This window comes from Eurosta solidaginis, chromosome 1 (genome assembly GCF_040869045.1).
Source record: "Eurosta solidaginis isolate ZX-2024a chromosome 1, ASM4086904v1, whole genome shotgun sequence".
NCBI lineage: Eukaryota > Metazoa > Arthropoda > Insecta > Diptera > Tephritidae > Eurosta > Eurosta solidaginis.
The window spans coordinates 339094818-339116241 of record NC_090319.1 but is presented as its reverse complement, the minus strand read 5'-3'; the positions used below and the strand labels follow the sequence as shown (position 1 = coordinate 339116241).

The window sequence follows — 21424 nt, the reverse complement described above, 5'->3', positions numbered from 1 at the left end:
CTTTGCAAAAATATACGCGTATGTATGTATGTACGTTCACAAATGTGCAGTTATTAAGCAAACGCTAATCACACAAATGTAAAAAGCATTTAAAACAGAATAACTTGTTTTCTTTTCCTTTTATGAGTTACTCGTCCTCGGTCGTCCGGATTATTACTAATCTCTTAATCGCCTTTGTAGCCATCCATTTACAATCAGAGCAAAGCAGCAAGCTAAATTCAACATTTAAATGGAATATGATGGACATATTCACACGCATACAAAGATACACGTTCATTTACAACATACACATACAGTGAAGCCTCTACTTGTGCACATCACTTATAAGTCGAAATATTTGTAGAGGCATATGTACGAAAATTTCTACCAAACCAATTTCTAAACCAGCAAAAATGTATTTATGTTTCTGTGTTGTCGAACACAGCTCGACAGAGAACCGAAAAGGTTGCTGCTATGGTAGGTAGGTTGGTATAAAGGCAGCGACCCAGGTCGCCCAAGTAGCTAATGAAAAGCCGTTTTGTTGCCATAAAAATCGTTTCAGCCTACGGAGTGCTACATCCGATATGTACTATAACCAGCCCGAGTTGTTTATAAAAACAAAACAAGGAAGGATAAGTTCGGGTGTAACCGAACATTACATACTCAGCTGAGAGCTTTGGAGACAAAATAAAGGAAAATCACCATTTAGCAAAATGAACCTAGGGTAACCCTGGAATGTGTTTGTATGACATGTGTATCAAATGAAAGGTATTAAAGAGTATTTTAATAGGGAGTGGGCCATAGTTCTATAGGTGGACACCATTTAGGGATATCGCCATAAAGGTGGATCAAGGTTGGCTCTAGAATGTGTTTGTACGATATGGGTATCAAATTAAAAGTATTAATGAGGGTTTTAAAAGGGAGTAGCCCTTAGTTGTGTATGTGAAGGCGTTTTCGAGGTATCGACCAAAATGTGGACCAGGGTGACCCAGAACATCTTCTGTCGGGTACCGCTAATTTATTTGTATATGTCATACCACGATCAGTATTCCTGCCAAGATTCCAAGGGCTTTTGATTTCGCCCTGCAGAACTTTTTCATTTTCTTCTACTTAATATGGTAGGTGTCACACCCATTTTACAAAGTTTTTTCTAAAGTTATATTTTGCGTCAATAAACCAATCCAATTACCATGTTTCATCTCTTTTTTCATATGTGGTACAGAATTATGGCATTTGTTAAATTTTTCGTAATTTTCAATATCGGAAAAGTGGGCGTGGTCTTAGTCAGATTTCGGCCATATTTTATACCAAGATAAAGTGACTTCAGATAAGTACGTAAACTAAGTTTAGTTAAGATACATCGATTTTTGCTCAAGTTATCGTGTTAACGGTCGAGCGGAAGGACAGACGGTCGACTGTGTATAAAAACTGGGCATGACTTAAACCGATTTCGCCCATTTTTACAGAAAACAGTTATCGTCATAGAATCTATATCCCTACCAAATTTCACAAGGATTGGTAATTTTTTGTTCGACTTATGGCATTAAAAGTATTCTAGACGAATTAAATGAAAAAGGGCGGAGTTACGCCTATTTTCTTTTATCTTTGTATTTTGTTGCACCATATCATTACTGGAGTCGAATGTTGACATAATTTACTTTTATACTATAAAGATATTAAATTTTTTGTTAAAATTTGACTTTAAAAAAATTTTTTTTTTTTTAAGTGGGGGTGTTCGTCATCCGATTGCGCTAATTTTTATTTAGCACACATATAGCAATAGGAGTAACGTGCCTACCAAATTTCATCATGATATCTTCAACGACTGCCAAATTACAGCTTGCAAAACTTTTAAATTACCTTCTTTTAAAAGTGGGCGGTGCCACGCCCATTGTCCAACATTTTTCTAATTTTCTATTTTGCGTCATAAGGTCAACGCACCAACCAAGATTCATCGCTTTATCCGTCTTTGGTAATGAATTATGGCACTTTTTCGGTTTTTCGAAATTTTCGATATCGAAAAAGTGGGCGTGGTTGTAGTCCGTTCATTTTAAATAGCGATCTGAGATGAGCGCCCAGGAACCTACATACCAAATTTCATCAAGATACCTCAAAATTTACTCAAGTTATCGTGTTTACAGACGGACGGACGGACGGACATGGCTAAATGAATTTCTTTTTTCAAGCTGATTATTTTGATATGTAGAAGTCTATCTATCTCGATTAGTTTATGTCGTTACGGATTACCGTTATGCGAACAAAGTTAATATACTCTGTGAGCTCTGCTTTGCTGAGTATAAAATTATTTGGGGTCCCTATTTCAGATAATCTACCCAGCTTTTCGAGAAAAGGGCTTCCTAGGGAACTGAAATGTGTTATAGTTAGAGCCAGATATTTGCACAGAAAATGCTCAAAGTCTTTTTTGTTGTTACGCCTTTATAACCTCTGCAGTGGTCATTATATGAAATACCCAACTTTTCCACATTCGTGCCTAAAGCCCAATGACCGGTGCATATCACCTATAAGGTTATTGGTGTTGGCCCTAGATCTACCCAGTAGACTCCTTGTTCTCCTTTCATTGTAGTTTGGCCATGTAGCTCTTGAAATTGAAAAACCCGTGATATTTTTTGCTGAGCTTTGTATGTATGCATGAATTACGAATTTTCCCCTCGGCTACTGTCAGGGGTATGCCGAGTTCTACGCTGGTTATTCCACTGAGTCCCTACGAAGCAGCTCATTAGCTATTTCATTTTCTTCCATTCCAATACGTCCGAAACGTAAACCATTTGGTTTAAACTTAAAACCAAAGTCCATGTCCATGCTTTCGTTAATGAATATAAGGATTTGATAACTAAAGAATTGATCTGTAAATATAATAATACATAGTCGCTAAGAGGTTGAACAGCGATTCGGTTGACGGATGTCCCAGATATGTATATCGGTGGAGTCGGTTAACAGTCCCAAAAAAATGGACGGTTGCACGAATATAAGAATCGCCGCTGGATTTGTGAATGGGGTGCCAGTTTAACGAAGTCATGACACCATTTAGGTAATAGTAAAAGACAAATGTATTATGTTCATGTCACATATCTACGGTAACACCGGACGGACCAGTGTTTTCAAAACGAGGAAGTTACGAAGGAAGGTTAAGGGCCACTCCAATTCCAAAGTTGGTAACCGAAGGCAGCAATAATAATAAAATTAAAGAAAGGGGCGTTTGTACAGAATAGTTTGGAAATGATCTGCTCACACAAGATTTGAGATGCCGATCTACTTTATCAAAAACGAGCTTCAGATTCATGCATGCAAGTTATAATTTTCTTGCTATTTGTAATTAGTCTAGAATGAGTCTAGGATAGAACTTTAGCCGATTTTGATCTCTTTTTATAGATTAAACGAATTCCTTTTGTTTGAACATATCCTATGGAGGGACTAATTGTGCCTGTTCTTGCATGAACGGGTACTATCAGACAGATCCTCGTCCTACTCCTCTTTGTACGCCTACAAGCATTGTCCGAAAGGTAATTTTTGTTAGCCTATGCGTACATTCGACTTACGCTTACGGGATGACATCCGAATCTAAACTTCATCAGTGACTGAAAACCATTTTCACTGAAGCGATAACGTAGCAATCTAACGAGTACTGTTTGTCGCTTGCTCACATACATATGTATGTTATTAATTTGATTCACCATATCAGAGCATACATGTTAAATTCCAATTAGAATTAGCAATTGGTTTACATTCTCTAATTCATTAAACAGTTAGATATAGTTCAACTAATTCCCATTAGATAATTGAAATTTTTATTCTAATGGTAAATCTAATTGCAATTAGTTGCCATTAGCAAAAAAAATGGATTACCCTTACAATTAGAAATCTAATGACTTCTGTTAATGCAATTAAATATTCAATTAGCTCGAATTAGAATCAATTATTTATATTTATTTACATCATTATTCGTTCACTTCAATAATTCTTTGAAAAAAATTTATTTTTTCAAACTAATTGATTCTAATTCGAGCTAATTGAATATCTAATTGCATTAGCAGAAGTCAATTAGATTTCTAATTGTAAAGGTAAACCATTTTTTTTGCTAATGGCAACTAATTGCAATTAGATTTACCATTAGAATAAAAATTTCAATTAGCTAATGGGAATTAGTTGAACTAATTCTAATTATTTAAAGAATTAGAGAATTTCGCAAATGAAGGTTAATTAGCAATCATTAGCATTATCTAATCATTACTTAACATCTATGTATCAGAGCTATTTTGTTTTAAGAAATGAGTTTTCGACGGCTCGTAAAACGTAATACGGGCTCTGGTCAGCGCGTACAATTTTTGATCCCTGAGTGTACTGCTTTGGAAGGCTTCACTGTGCTCAGCTAGGGACTTATGCAGTATCATGCAATAACATTTTTTTTATCATTGCATTAACATTTCAAATATTATCAAAAAGGTATGTTTTCGGTTGCAAGAGTATGAAATATTACATGTTAAGCAAAGCTTGTAACATGATATATACACACAAATATTAAAATCGACAGTAATGTGAAATGAAATAGTATTATCGATGATGTATGTAAGTAATAAAATACCACTTAGTAAAATGTCATAATTCAAATCAATGAATATGCAGCTAAGGCTGTTGAAAAGATCGCTACTTTTTTTAAGGCTGTGTACACAGTATGTTTCTGATCGTTATTCAGTTGGATCGCCCACAGTATTTTCCTTATGGGCATAAGTAGTGAATAGACATGGAACTATCGTTTAGTGGTAAGCTATATTGAGAAGGCGTAATTACTACTTGATTGTTTTTGGATAATTGGACATGACTTTAATGAGATGCAGATAGTAATAAGCTCCGTCCTACAAGACATTCCGTGAATTCATTTCTGGTGGGAGAGAGACTGTATGTACGGAATGTTGGCTAAGAAGCTAATGTTTATCGATTAGAATTTGAGAACGCTCTTCTGTCCCATCTACAAGATACACGATATCGTGTGGTTATAATTATCAGTGTGTGAGCGCTACGGCGCTACATTTAAAGGGTAGTAGAAATGGTCTTTGACTATAAAGTACGTAAACATTCGGTGAAATTTGAAGCCTCTAACTGTTAAAATGGGGCAGTAATTACGAAAAGCTTCTTATCTGAAAAATCGATTGTGGGGGATATATGCTATATACATATACGACCGATCTCATTCATTTTTTCATACTACAATATGTGCAATATACGAAAGCATATGGTGAAGTTTGAAGCTTCAATCTGATAAATCGAGGAAGATATGACAAAAAACCTTTTTTTTGAAAAATCGGTTGTATGGGGGATATATGCTACAGTGGTCTGATCCGGCAAATGTCTAATAGGACACCTAAATATACCCGCTCAATAAATTTTATCAAAATATCTCAAAAATTGATGGACTAGTTTGCATACAAACAGACAGACGAACATGGCTAAATCAACTATCCTGATAATTTCGATATACTTATTGGTGGGTCGATCTCTTCTCCTTTAAGGACTTACAATTTTGGGGTTCGTGACAAACTTAATATACCATTTCATTTTTATGAAAGTTATAAACAAGTTAGTTTCGTTTGAGCGACTGCTGGTCATATTGGAGCTGCTATGCTTGATGCGAAAACACTAACAGAAAAACCTTTGACCCAGATCTATGCTAGTATCGCAGCTCCAATATCAACGCACCTTTAGAGGTCAATTCGTTTTTGTTGCACGTAAAGAAACAAACAAGCACGTTAAAAATGAGTTTGCCCAATACTAAATCTAGCGAGCGCAGCAGAGGCCTGCAATCATTCCTTGTCTTGTTTTGAGCAAATGTGCTACTTACTTTGGTCTAAATTGGAACATATTACATCAGGAAAACAATTTACAAGATTAACAGACATCAGTACAAGTCTCAAGCTTTACTTGTTACGTAAGGGTTATCCCCTTTATCCCCAAAATCTAAATCCCCAAAACAAAATCCCAAATCAAAATCCCCAAAATCAAAATACCCAAACTCATAATCCCCAACACAAAATCCCCATTTTATGTGTGAAATAAATTGAAATTAGGTTTAAAAACGCCGCGAGCAAAAAAGGCTAATAATCCATACCAACTTCCTCCGGGTGTATGGTATAACCGTGGCTACCGCCAGGGTGATGTCCTTCTGCGTAGTACACGCTTCTGTTAGCTTGTTCGAATTAGAGCGACTAGCATTATATATGGATAAGTAAAAATATATATATTATCCTTGAAGTTTATCTGAAGGCGTTAAATTGGGGGGTGCCACACCTCTTTTCTAAATGAAAGGAAAAGGGAAAGGAAAAGGGGAAAAAAGGGAAAGAGAAAGGGAAATGGAAAAGGGAAATGAATAGGAAAGGGAAAGAGAAAGGAAAAATAAAGAAATATTTAAAGGAGAAAAGAGGGAGAAAGCGAACGGAAAGGTAAAGCTTGAGATAGGAAGCGAGGTGCGTAATTTTTTATAGGAGCTTCCAAATGACAAATGCTTCCGTTTCCAGGAAAAGTTTGTAAAGCACTGAAAAAAATATTACCGGGCAGGATAACAGCTGCCGGGCCAGCTAGTACATACATAAATATGAATGAAAGAGGAAAGAGATATTCTATTTGTTACACGGTCATGATGTTTATCATAACACTGGGATTTTGTGTTTGGGGATTTTGATTTTGGGGATTTTGAATTTGGGGATTATGTATTTGGGATTTTTTTTTTTTACCTGGGGATTCTGTGTTTGGGGATTTTTTTTTGGGGATTTAGGGGCACTCCCGTTACCTAAGGGATGACTTCCTTTTAAAGTTGTTGAAAAAAGAGGGATTAAGTTTCATGATGTTGCAATTATCAAAAATCTAAACTTCGATTTTTAAATATGTAGTTTAGAAATTTCAATATGCTCATCGGGAGTTATTTCGTAACTCCTCCCTCTGATATAGCTTACCACTTTGCTCATCAAGTAAGACCTGAACTGAGGTAAGAGTTAGGCAGACTGAAAGCGAGAAGCGCTGCTATAATACAAAGAAAGATAGCCATGATTATTATTTCATATGGAAAATTGAAAGTACAAATATCGATACACGCCTAGTGGTAGTAAAGGCCAAAGAGCCTTTATACGTACTAAACTGGGCGCGTATCGTGTTATACGATCACGGATGAAAAACCAATTTAACTCAAATGATAAATATAAATCTGTCCAACTATTTATAAATATTTCAATAAAACACCGATCTAAAGAGTACATTGACAAAGATTTGTCATTCAAAACAGTCACCGTTTCACAGCTGTTGTGATTTAAAAAATGGATTTCAATCACGGATCGTATAACACGATACCGGCTCTGTTTGCTAAGATTAAAATATCGACTGATGAGTGAAAAGTTTTCACTCAAAAATTTTTTGAATAAGGACCTATTTCAGAATTTGTTTCAAAAACGTCCTATCTAAGCGTAAATTCAATACCTTTTGACATTAGCTGGGCCGTTTATGAAAAAAATTCTGAGATGGAGCGTTTTCCCAACGGCAGCATAGGTAGGGCAATATTCCCCTCAGCACTCGATATATAACACTTTTTCCGGGAAGTATTTTAGGGAGAGGTCATAGGTTGCATACTGTCTGTATAAGGAGAGCAAAAGGTATAGTGGAACACGAAAATTTCTGGAAGTTGCTTAAAATGACGCTGGTATACCGAGTAGGAAAATGTCTGCTGATATATGTTTGGGCACCAAAGATTAAACTCTTTTTTACATGAAGTATCAAAACCACATCCACATGTGGTGCAAATAAAAATGTACTCAGACTAGCTGAACAAAAAGCTTCTTTATCAAAAGAAATCTATAAGAAGTATTCTTTCCAAAAAGTACTATGGCTGGTCCCTAGCAAGCAAACCAATTTAAATATTTGGTTCCCTCACTTCACGTTTCTAATTTATGCAGCATTACTGTATGCATTTTGTTTCTGTGCATAATACTTACATACCTGCTGATGTAAATTATTGTAGTAGCGCATTATATATGATGGCAGTTGTTCGGCCGTTTCTAAGCCAACCCACTGAAAGACAATCGATCCCGACGATGATGTATCATCTAAAGTTTCCTCGTCATCCATTCATACGTTGGTCACTAATTGCTGATATTGCGCGGCGGTTTGTATGATAACTTTTTGAAGGTACATAATATGTTTTCAAGGTACACATGTACAATATGCAGGTATAACGGTGAAGAGTTAATGGCAGTGTTCGTTGTAATGGTTGGGCATGCTTCCTATGGATGCTTTACCGTAAGCCACAAGCGATGAGGTGAGTTGGGGCAGGTACAAATAAAAAATTTTATTTCTAATTTGTACATCATGCTCATAAATTTTATTAGCTTTTTTCATTTGATTTAATGTTTTAGTTTTCTTTTTTTTTTTTTTTTGTTTGGTTTAATTAAATTTTTGCAATATTCATGCTTGTATATATATTTTCTTTTTCGCTTTGCATTTAATGCTAACTTCAATTATCGATTCACAGAACATGATTTTTCAATAAGCGCTAACATTTCTATGGCCAGAAGGATATTCGCAAGCATTGGCATCACATACACTACTAACACACACAACTAAATGCAATAAGTAAGACCAACTATAACGGTTGAATGCTGAGCGCTCAATTAAAAAAGTACAATGCATAGCTCTCATTTATTAACTGTTTTTATTTTTGTTTTTTGGCTTTTAGTTTCCGCTTCCACTTTCCAAAACTGCTGTCAACACACAGGTACACTCGCTTCATTAAAAGCCACAGCAGCACAAAAGACAATAGCAATATTAGTGGCACTGGTGCTAGAAGTTAAACCCACACACACACATAGACAACACGATAAACTTAGCTTACTTAAAGCAAAATTAGTTCAACATCAAATGATTGGTGATTTGTCATTCTTACCGCCAAAAAATGTTCATAGTTCGCTAACTGTCGTTGATCATGAATGCGGCAGCACCACTGCGGAGCGCACGGAGTATACAAGTGCATTGAGGAAGTAGCGGGGCGAGTAAAAAATTTTATGCAACATATCCCTTGGCTCACTCTAATGGGCACATCATATTTTTCGGTTTAAAATTTGTGTTGATTTTCCTTTTTTTTTAATTTTTTGGATTTTTTCTCTTTAAACGAAATTGGCACGTTGTAGTAGCTGAACGACTATTTTACGGTCTATTGTGATATCTTGTAAGGCTTTTTGATGTGGTTGTATTGGTGTCCTTGTTTGCTGATTTCTTATAAATTAGGTCATCACTTCACAGAACAAATTGAAAGAAATAAAAGCAAATAAAAATTGTGTATTTTCATAGCGTTGCAGCTCGCTGCAAAACGCTAATGGATACAAAAGTTTAACGAAAATTCCCTTTGGACGCAGTGTACACATTGAAGCCTTCAACAAAATAATTTTATTATTTTTTTTTTAAGGAACTAACAGTTATTTTTAGAGCCCGCAACGTGAAAATCCGTTATCAGTGGCTCTTCTAATGATTTGAGCATGTTTCGAGAATGTTCGGACCTCTTCAACGGATGGTACCGATACCTTACTGGTTTATAACCTAGTGAAAGCAATGATTGAGATTTACTAAGAATGACGTTGTGGAAAAGTGGTATCACCACCATCAGCATCAACATCATTCAACGGCGTTTTAACTCCTACGTAATTTCGGAAGCCAGATATCCTTAATTACCGATAACTGCCACTAATAAGAGCAGCAAAGGGGATAAAGTCTTCTTTCGCCAGGCTCCCTCAGCTCAGTGTAGTTCTCCCCTTCCTACGCGTTCAAATAAGAATAGCGATTGGAATACCTTCCGAAATATAGCGTTTTCTCCCGAAAATGCCAAGAGCCTTCTCATCTTGTCTGGACATCGTCTATGATTTCTAGTCGTTCTAAGTCCAAACTTGTCGGCAAAAGTTATTCTCCGTTTGATTTTATGTATTTTCGCCGCTAAATAATCTCGAATTTATAACCGTCAACAGTGACGTGGGTGCCAAGGCGCGAATAAACTGAACTGAAGATTATACACATCATAATAGATTGTACCAATACGGTTTAGTTCTACTGCTAGATTTATCTTCTACAGCATTAGGTTGAAGAAATCGCACGAATTGGGGCCGCCTCGCTTGAAGTTTCGTTTGGTTTCTAATGGCTCGAAGAGGTCAACGTCATTTCACCTTTTAACTTTGCAAGGATCTGGCGCATTGGAAAATCTGATCGATAGTGGATTTCCCAGGTCTGAAGCCGCACTGACAAAATTCAATCAGTTCGTTGACTTCGGGCTTCAGTTGTTGTTGTAGCGATAAAGACTCTCTCCGAAGGTTATGTGAAGTGTTATCGATGGTGATGGTTCTTTGTCGGATATAGATACGGTATTCCGGTAACAAGCACAATTAAGGTACAAGCCCCATAATCTCGGGAACGATTTCATATGACCACATTGAACCTTCTGGGACATTCCTCCCCCCACCGCCTGACGCGTTGGGTTTAAGTTTTTCACATATTCGCCTAGCAAAGGCCATTGAAAAGAACCCAACAGAATTACTTGGTTGTGGTTTTGTGGTAGGAAAAAAGGTCCTTTTTATTAATAGCTTTAACACCAAGGTGGTGAAGATAAGGATCTTTGGTCCTGCAGTTAGAAAATGTAGCCCCAATTATGTATATTAAACTCTTTACTACCAGATTCTGACACGTAAAGAGTACACATACCAAATAACTTGGATGTCTCCTAAACAAGAAACACGAACCGAATTGATCTCTTTACCTATAACATGAAACCAACGCCGCTAAGACCAACTTTTCCATGGGGCAACCTGTTCAAACTGTTTGAAAAATAAATATGGCGCTAGCGCCTGCAACAAGGCTTAAGGCGGTGAAGCTTGTGTACAGGCCGTATGGCCACAGCAATATAGCGCGAACGGAGTATATGGTTATTGCTGTTGTAGCGAAAAAAACTACCCGAAGATTTTGGGGAGTGTTATCGATGTTGATGGTCCTTTGCCAGATATAGATTCGGTAAGTTCCGGAAACAAGCACAATTAAGGTACAAGCTCAACATTGAGCCTTCTAGGCCATCCCGTCCACACCCCTAGCTCCATGAGCCCCTAGCTCCAGAGCCTCGGCAACCAAAAAAAGAACTTGGAAGGGTTGCGCTACACAGCCCCTTGAATCATTTCGGTATTATAGTCGCCCCTTACGACAGGCATACATGCCGCTGGTATATTCTAAGCACCCCAATGCGCTGGGGGCTGGACTACAAGGTCCCGCTCCTAATCGTCGAAAAAGATCTTGGGCCACAATGTTTCGCACAAGGGTGCGGAAATGGCAGAACATACGATAAACGTGTATACCGATAGTTCCAAACTAACGGAAGGGGCGCGTCTGCTTATTACTGTGTCGATCCAGAAATAAGCAGATCCAGAGGTGTAGCACTTGCTTAACCGACGGTAGAGGGCCCAATCCATTTGGGAGAAATTAAAAGGAGACAGGAGTTGCATACGATCCATCAATCAGTAAGGTCATGGACAAAAGCACAGGGCTAAAAAACGTCTAAGATCATGTGTAAATTCTGCGACGTTAGACTCCCAAAGTTGTTTATATCTCTAAAATAAGTTCGTTTTCTGAAAAATACCCTGATTACTCTGTTGCAAGAAAAAGTTATAATTATGTTTACGGTGTAATTAACATAGGGTTCATTGGAATCAAATAACTCCATTATTTACTTTCTAATATTGATAGGAAGAACATTTTGAATGCACAAGAGATCAAAATAATATTTCCAATTTCAAAAACAAAAATATTGATTTTTCAATATTGTATATGCAAATAAATGGCTCTTGTCCATTCAATTTAAGTAGATCATAGATCATAGAGCGATGATCCCTGCTGCAATTAAGGTCAGATCGATTGTACGTGATGGTGAGCTCAATTTTGTTCAAGCTGATCTTGGCGACACAAGAATTGGATACTTCTCAAATATGGACCGCAATCTGAACATATTTGACAGTCAAGTGCACTAATTGGCCTAAAGAAGTTATTGGAGGCGTACCAACATCACAGTATTGAATTCGAGATTGTGGAAAAGGTTATTGTGCACGCGCTCCACTATGTCCGAAAAAAAGTCTTATAAAACGGAGCCACTGCATTTTCTTGAACTGCTATCTTGGGATAGGTGCTTACCGCGGACCCTAATTGATCTCTGTTCTTTTTAAGCGTGAAAACGCATCAAAAATACCAAATTTCCCGTATTGTTATTATTTTCTTAGCAGAAATAAACAATTTAGGTTTTCAAAACAACTCGCACAGTTTTGACAGATTTTTCCTAAATTATTGCAGTGCTGGAAAGTTCCAGTGGAATATTAGTTTAGGTACCTAAAATTTAGGCGAACTCGCACCCAGCCTAAGTTGGTGGTTTAGGATGCTTCATTAAACTAAGAAATTCGTAAGAAAGTCGAATTTATTTCTGAATAGAGTGAGCTTTATTCTCACGTATCCCTTTTAAATTAAAACACAGATGGCATCTGCTAACTATTTTAATTTTTTTTTTTTTTATGAAATAGGAGTGAACATGAATTAAAGTTTTTTATTCTGTTATGTCTTTTATGAATGAAATTAATAAAACGCATAGAAAGTTGCCTTAAGCGTTTAGCTTTTTTATTGGCCTTAAACATTTTTATTTAGCCTTTTTTAGCTTCTTATTTTTGTAAATCTAGCCTTTTTTCTGAAAAAGTTCTGGCAACACTGGTGCATACCATAAGTAGACGGGTTCGAGTACATAGAATCTCTGCTAGAAGTCTACGTTAGATCCCGCTTTACTTATACTAATAATAATAAATAAAAATAAATGTAAGGCGCGATAACCTCCGAAGAGATCTAAGGCCGAGCTTCTCTTCCAATTTGCGTCGTGCTCCTCTTGATTTTCCCTACAAATGGGCCGGACGGGACCTACATGTTTTATGCCGACTCCGAACGGCATCTGCAAGGCAGATGAGTTTTCACTGAGAGCTTTTCATGGCAGAAATATACCCGGAGCGCTTGCCAAACACTGCCGAGGGGCGACCCCGCTTAGAAACATTTTCTTCTAATTGAAAAACCGTATTTCTATAATTTTGATGTTGCTTTGCCCGGGGTGTGAACATGGGGCATACGGTGTGGTAGGCGGAGCACGCTACCATCACACCACGGTAGCCGCCATACTAATAATACTTTCGCTTAAAAACACCTGGGTTGGCCTATTTCGAATTGGAGGAACATTTTGTGGGCGGATGAATCAAAGGTGGTTTTGTATGGTGGTAAAGTCTCTCGGCAGTTTGTAAGACGCCCACCAAATATGGAATATCATTCGAAATAACCTGCAAATACGTTGAAGTATGGAAGATACAGTATTATGATATGTTTTTCATATCACGGTGTGACCAATGTTTTGTATAACAAGTAAGGAAGGTTAAGTTCGGGTGTAACCGAACATTACATACTCAGTTGAGAGCTATGGTGACAACATAAGGGAAAATAACCATGTAGGAAAATGAACCGAGGGAAACCCTGGAATGTGTTTGTATGACATGTGTATCAAATGAAAGGCATTAAAGAGTATTTTATGAGGGAGTGGGCCATAGTTCTATAGGTGGACGCCATTTAGGGATATAGCCATAAAGGTGGATCAGGTTGACTCTAGAATGCGTTTGTACGATATGGGTATCAAATGAAAGGTGTTAATGAGTATTTTAAAAGGGAGTAATCCTTAGTTCCATAGGTGGACGCCGTTTCGAGGTACCGCCATAAAGGTGGACCAGGGGTGACCCTAGAATTTGTTTGTACGATATGGGTATCAAATTAAAGGTATTAATGAGGGTTTTAAAAGAGAGTGGTGGTAGTTGTATAAGTGGTCGCCTTTTTGAGATATAGCCATAAAGGTGGATCAGGTTGACTCTAGAATGCGTTTGTACGATATGGGTATCAAATGAAAGGTGTTAATGAGTATTTTAAAAGGGAGTAATCCTTAGTTCCATAGGTGGACGCCGTTTCGAGGTACCGCCATAAAGGTGGACCAGGGGTGACCCTAGAATTTGTTTGTACGATATGGGTATCAAATTAAAGGTATTAATGGGGGTTTTAAAAGAGAGTGGTGGTAGTTGTATAAGTGGTCGCCTTTTTGAGATATAGCCATAAAGGTGGATCAGGTTGACTCTAGAATGCGTTTGTACGATATGGGTATCAAATGAAAGGTGTTAATGAGTATTTTAAAAGGGAGTAATCCTTAGTTCCATAGGTGGACGCCGTTTCGAGGTACCGCCATAAGGTGGACCAGGGGTGACCCTAGAATTTGTTTGTACGATATGGGTATCAAATTAAAGGTATTAATGAGGGTTTTAAAAGAGAGTGGTGGTAGTTGTATAAGTGGTCGCCTTTTTGAGATATAGCCATAAAGGTGGATCAGGCTGACTCTAGAATGCGTTTGTACGATATGGGTATCAAACGAAAGGTGTTAATGAGTATTTTAAAAGGGAGTAATCCTTAGTTCCATAGGTGGACGCCGTTTCGAGGTACCGCCATAAAGGTGGACCAGGGGTGACCCTAGAATTTGTTTGTACAATATGGGTATCAAAAGAAAGGTGTTAACGAGTATTTTAAAAGGGAGTAATCCTTAGTTCCATAGGTGGACGCGGTTTCGAGATATAGCCATAAAGGTGGACCAGGGGTGACCCTAGAATTTGTTTGTACGATATGGGTATCAAATTAAAGGTATTAGGGAGGGTTTTAAAAGGGAGTGGTGGTAGTTGTATAGGTGGTCGCCTTTTCGAGATATCGCCATAAAGGTGGACCAGGGGTGACTCTAGAATGCGTTTGTACGATATGGGTATCAAATGAAAGGTGTTAATGAGTATTTTAAAAGGGAGTAATCCTTAGTTCCATAGGTGGACGCCGTTTCGAGGTACCGCCATAAAGGTGGACCAGGGGTGACCCTAGAATTTGTTTGTACGATATGGGTATCAAATTAAAGGTATTAATGAGGGTTTTAAAAGAGAGTGGTGGTAGTTGTATAAGTGGTCGCCTTTTTGAGATATAGCCATAAAGGTGGATCAGGTTGACTCTAGAATGCGTTTGTACGATATGGGTATCAAATGAAAGGTGTTAAAGAGTATTTTATGAGGGAGTGGGCCATAGTTCTATAGGTGGACGCCATTTAGGGATATAGCCATAAAGGTGGATCAGGGTTGACTCTAGAATGCGTTTGTACGATATGGTTATCAAATGAAAGGTGTTAATGAGTATTTTAAAAGGGAGTAATCCTTAGTTCCATAGGTGGACGCCGTTTCGAGATACCGCCATAAAGGTGGACCAGGGGTGACCCTAGAATTTGTTTGTACAATATGGGTATCAAAAGAAAGGTGTTAATGAGTATTTTAAAAGGGAGTAATCCTTAGTTCCATAGGTGGACGCCGTTTCGAGATATCGCCATAAAGGTGGACCAGGGGTGACCCTAGAATTTGTTTGTACAATATGGGTCAAAAGAAAGGTGTTAATGAGTATTTTAAAAGGGAGTGGGCCTTAGTTCTATAGGTGGACGCCGTTTCGAAATATCGCCATAAAAGTGGACCAGGGTGACTCTAGAATGTGTTTGTACGATATGGTTATCAAATTAAAGGTATTAATGAGAGTTTTAAAAGGGAGTGGTGGTAGTTGTATATGTGCAGGCGTTTTCCAGATCGCGACCAAAATGTGGACCAGGGTGACACAGAACATCATCTGTTGGATACCGCTAATTTATTTATATATGTAATACCTGCCAAGATTTTAAGGGTTTTTTATTTCGCCCTGCGGAACTTTTTCATTTTCTTCTACTTAAGATGGTAGGTGTCACAACCATTTTATAAAGTTTTTTCTAAAGTTATATTTCGTGTCAATAAACCAATCCAATTTTTTTTTTTAAATTATCTTCTTTTAAAAGTGGGCGGTGCCACGCCCATTGTCCAAAATTTTACTAATTTTCTATTCTGCGTCATAAATTCAACTCATCTACCAAGTTTCGTCGCTTTATCTGTCTTTGGTAACGAATTATCGCACTTTTTCGGTTTTACGAAATTTTCGATATCGAAAAAGTGGGCGTGGTTATAGTCCGATATCGTTCATTTTAAATAGCGATCTGAGATGAGTGCTCAGGAACCTACATACCAAATTTCATCAAGTTACCTTAAAATTTACTCAAGTTATCGTGTTAACGGCCATGCGGAAGGACAGACGGACGACTGTGTATAAAAACTGGGCGTGGCATCAACCGATTTCGCCCGTTTTCATAGAAAACAGTTAACATCATAAAATCTATGCCACTACCAAATTTCAAAAGGATTGGTTAATTTTTGTTCGACTTATGGCGTTAAAAGTATCCTAGACAAATTAAATGAAAAAGGGCGGAGCCACGCCCATTTTCAAATTTTCTTTTATTTTTGTATTTTGTTGCACCATGTCATTACTGGAGTTGAATGTTGACATAAGTTACTTATATACTGTAAAGATATTAAATTTTTTGTTAAAATTTTACTTTAAAAAATTTTTTTTTTTAAAGTGGGCGTGGTCCTTCTCCGATTTTGCTAATTTTTATTAGGCGTACATATAGTCATAGGAGTAACGTCCCTGCCAAATTTCATCATGATATCTTCAACGACTGACAAATTACAGCTTGCAAAAATTATAAATTACCTTCTTTTAAAAGTGGGCGGTGCCACGCCCGTTGTCCAAAATTTTACTAATTTTCTATTCTGCGTCATAAATGCAACTCATCTACCAAGTTTCGTCGCTTTATCTGTCTTTGGTAATGAATTATCGCACTTTTTCGGTTTTACGAAATTTTCGAAATCGAAAAAGTGGGCGTGGTTATAGTCCGATATCGTTCATTTTAAATAGCGATCTGAGATGAGTGCTCAGGAACCTACGTACCAAATTTCATCAAGTTACCTCAAAATTTACTCAAGTTATCGTGTTAACGGACGGACGGACGGACGGACGGACGGACGGACGGACGGACGGACATGGCTCAATCAAATTTTTTTTCGATCCTGATTATTTTGATATATGGAAGTCTATATCTATCTCGATTCCTTTATATATGTACAACCAACCGTTATCCAATCAAACTTAATATACTCTGTGAGCTCTGCTCAACTGAGTATAAAAACCATTATGAACAAAAATTAGTATGTTAAAATAATGAAGGATGTTATGCTCCAAATCGCGGAAGAGGAATTGTCACTCAAATGGTTACTACAGTAAGATAAAGACCCGAAGCATACAAGCAATTTGCCAAAATTGTGGTTACGAGACAATGGATCTGAGGTCATGGTGTGGCCAGTTCAATCATTTGACTTCAATTCCATATACAACTTAGGACAGAACTTAAAAAAACTGTGTGGGATAGCAAAAAAAAAAGCAATCACGCGCATGGCAATCAATACCACAGGAAAGATATCAACGTCTGTTAGCCTCAATTAGAAACCGATGTGCGGCAGTGATTAAAAAAACCGGTTATTCCTCCAAATATTAAATATCTAAACTAATTTAAGTAACAATATTAACAATTTAATACACATTAAAGCGTTTTTGTTAGACACTACTATTTTGCTGCTCACAACTGTATGTGAAGGTAAAAATTGTAAATTTTTTAAAAATGTCCTTTTAATGCAGAGCCTTTCCACTTGCAGATTTCTATCGAAATTTCGAATGCCGTATTTAAAAAATGCAACCAAGCCTTGATTACGTTGAATTGAAACCATCATGTAGAACTATTTCTCACTACTATTCAATAAAAGTATAGATTTAAACAATTTGTTTAATAAGGTATTAAGCGCACAACTAGCGAGGTCGCAATTTTTGAGGCTATACAATTTTTGCAACAATACAATTTGTTTTTATTTTTTAATGGGACTTAGGTATATGCTTAGAACCGACTCATATCCCAGTTATCCACCAATCTAGAACTACGCGTTATCTGGGCCCAGATAGGGGGATAGAGGGTAACGAGAAGGCCGACGAGCTAGCACGCAGGGGCTCATCAGAGATGAACGAGGAAATAACCAGTGTCGAAGTAAGCAAACCCTTGGCAGTAACCAAGGGGAATATCCAAAGCTTATACTTGAAGAAGGCACAAACAAAGTGGAATAACATCACCACTTGTGCAATACCAAAATCCATTTGACCAAACTATGATGGAAAGTGGGCGAGAAGTCTTCTGAACAAATCCAGGGCTAACACACGCAAACTGATAGAAGTCTGCACCGGTCATTGGGCAGTAGGTACGCATGCGGAAAAGATGGGAATTCCGTATAACGAAGCTGCAATGATCCAAATGCCAGGTAGACAGTAGAACACTTTATGTGTAAATGCCCTGCTCTAGCTAGAGCCCGGCTAAGGTTCCTTGGAACCCCGTTTCTAGAAGACCTCTGAGGGTTAGCTGTGATAGCAATCCCGAATATTCTTAATTTTATCAACAACTTTGGCTGTTTGTAATACATTGACCTTAACATTCCGTAGGTTTTTAGACGAGTTAAATGGCATCAAAACGGCTTGAAACTTGGGCGACCAGGATCGCAGCCATTTCACCTACCTACCTACCTAGGTAAATACTAAGTTAGTTATCGGACACCCAAATATACGCGCTCACCAAACTTTGTCAAGATATCTCAAAAATTAAAGGGACTTTTTTTCGGTTAAAACTGACAGACAGACAGACGATCGGACAGACAGCCAGGCATGGGGATGCTCCATCGTCACGGGTGGCACAGTCGTACTCAATATTTCAACTTTGTAGAAGCATTCTGATAAAACCAGCTAGTAATTTTTGGTTCTAATAGATATGTTGAGACACTTACCATTTCTATTATGTAAAAAAATTCACAATATCTGTATATATGGGTATTATAATAAGTTTCGTAACTGTCACGGGTGGGACAAAAAATATACGCAATCCATTAGTGAAGTTATATAAAATGAAGTTATATAAAATCTATCCAAATATATGAAAGTAACTTGTTTTGTTTCAATACCCTTAGATAAACGAACACATGGGAAACCAAACTTCGTTAAAATAATTCATTTTTCTAATTCATTGCTAAAATCTAAAATATAGTTGTCACGATGGGACATGCCCGAATTAAAACATTCAATGAGCTTGTTGATAGAAAATTAAGTTTTCCAAAGGGTCAAAATATGGTTTACGTCATAGAACCAGTTCATGGACTAAATAAATTTGAGTTATGGAAAATTCTAAAAAAATTTACTTTCTAGGGCTTTCACTCCCATTTAAGGGACATGAAAAAACCAACTTCATGGATGTCGTATTTTGATTAAAATTTCTACTGGCCCTAATTAGTTGATATCTTTGTGTGGATTATATGACCTACTTATATCTAACAAACTTGTCACGGGTGGGACACAACTAATACTGTTTCATACATCTAATAAGAATAAAGGGCTTTTATAAATTGGTATTTAAATCAGCCTCATTAAATAAAGATGAGTCAAACAAGTAAAGAAGGCTAAGTTCGGGTGTAACCGAACAGTACATACTCAGCTGAGAGCTTTGGAGACAAAATAAGGGAAAATCACCATGTAGGAAAATGAACCTAGGGTAAGCCTGGAATGTGTTTGTATGACATGGGTATCAAATGGAAGGTATTAAAGAGTATTTTAAAAGTGAGCCATAGTTCTATAGGTAGACGTCTTTTCGAGATATCGCCATAAAGGTGGACCAGGGTGACTCTATAATGCATTTGTACGATATGGGTATCAAATGAAAGGTATTAATGAGGGTCTTAAAAGGGAGTGACCCTTAGTTGTATATGTGAAGGCGTTTTCGAGATATCGACCAAAGTGTGGACCAGAACATCATCTGTCGGTTAGCGCTATTTTATTTATATATGTAATACCACGAACAGTATTCCTGCCATGATTCCAAGAGTTTTTGATTTCGCCCTGCAGAACTTTTTCATTTTCTTCTACTTAATATGATACCCAATTTACAAAGTTTTTTCTAAAGTTATATTTTGCGTCAAAAAACCAATCCAATCGCAATGTTTCATCCCTTTTTTCGTATTTGGTATAGAAGAAGTAGGCATTTTTTAAATTTTTTGAAATTTTCGATATCGAAAAAGTGGGCGTGGTCATAGTCGGATTTCGTCCATTTTTAATACCAAGATAAAGTGAGTTCAGATAAAAACGTGAACTAAGTTTAGTAAAGATATATCGATTTTTGCTCAAGTTATCGTGTTAACGGCCGAGCGGAAGGACAGATGGTCGACTGTGTATAAAAACTGGGCTTGACTTCAACCGATTTCACCTATTTTCACAGAAAACAGTTATCGTCATAGAAGCTATGCCCTTACCAAATTTCACAAGGATTGGTGAATTTTTGTTCGACATATGGCATTAATACTATTCTATACAAATTAAATGAAAATTTGTCTCTTATTTTTGTATTTTGTTGCACCATATCATTACTGGTGTTGAATGTTGACATAATTTACTTATATACTGTAAAGACATTAAATTTCTTTTTTTAATTTGATTTTAAAAAATTTTATTTTTTTATAAATGTTAGTTTTTTAATAAGCTGATGCGGTCTGATGTGCGCTAGTGCAAGAAAAAAAGATACGCTTTTTCTCCACTTAACTCCCTACGTTTCGCCAATCTCCTTGGCATCCTCAGGGGCAGGATCTTTATTTTATAAGACACAAACAAAGATAATACATAAGAGACAATATCATCAAAACATGTATAAGTGTCACTTACATTGAAAAATTTCAGGCAAATCGAATAGGACGTATGTAAATAGGTACAGACATGTAAATAGGTACGAACAGTACATACTCAGCTGAGAGCTTTGGAGACAAAATAAGGGAAAATCACCATGTAGGAAAATGAACCTAGGGTAAGCCTGGAATGTGTTTGTATGACATGTGTATCAAATGGAAGGTATTAAAGAGTATTTTAAAAGTGAGCCATAGTTCTATAGGTAGACGTCTTTTCGAGATATCGCCATAAAGGTGGACCAGGGTGACTCTATAATGCATTTGTACGATATGGGTATCAAATGAAAGGTATTAATGAGGGTCTTAAAAGGGAGTGACCCTTAGTTGTATATGTGAAGGCGTTTTCGAGATATCGACCAAAGTGTGGACCAGAACATCATCTGTCGGTTAGCGCTATTTTATTTATATATGTAATACCACGAACAGTATTCCTGCCATGATTCCAAGAGTTTTTGATTTCGCCCTGCAGAACTTTTTCATTTTCTTCTACTTAATATGATACCCAATTTACAAAGTTTTTTCTAAAGTTATATTTTGCGTCAAAAAACCAATCCAATCGCAATGTTTCATCCCTTTTTTCGTATTTCGTATAGAAGAAGTAGGCATTTTTTTAATTT

The 21424-nt window shown here is 37.1% G+C and overlaps 1 protein-coding gene across 15 annotated transcripts in view; it reads right to left on the bottom strand.

The window, feature by feature from the left end:
- CASK (peripheral plasma membrane protein CASK) overlaps positions 1–21424 on the bottom strand; it is a 471051-nt gene that overhangs the window by 210720 nt on the left and 238907 nt on the right. Inside the window, exon 1 of one of the 15 annotated variants that reach the window (XM_067762359.1) lies at positions 7975–10468. The exons of the other annotated variants lie outside the window; for them this stretch is intronic. Within the exon in view, the coding sequence (XP_067618460.1) occupies positions 7975–8103 (129 nt within the window). The 5' untranslated portion in view covers positions 8104–10468. Of the gene's footprint in view, positions 1–7974; positions 10469–21424 lie in introns of those variants that run through there. 15 annotated transcript variants of the gene reach the window in all.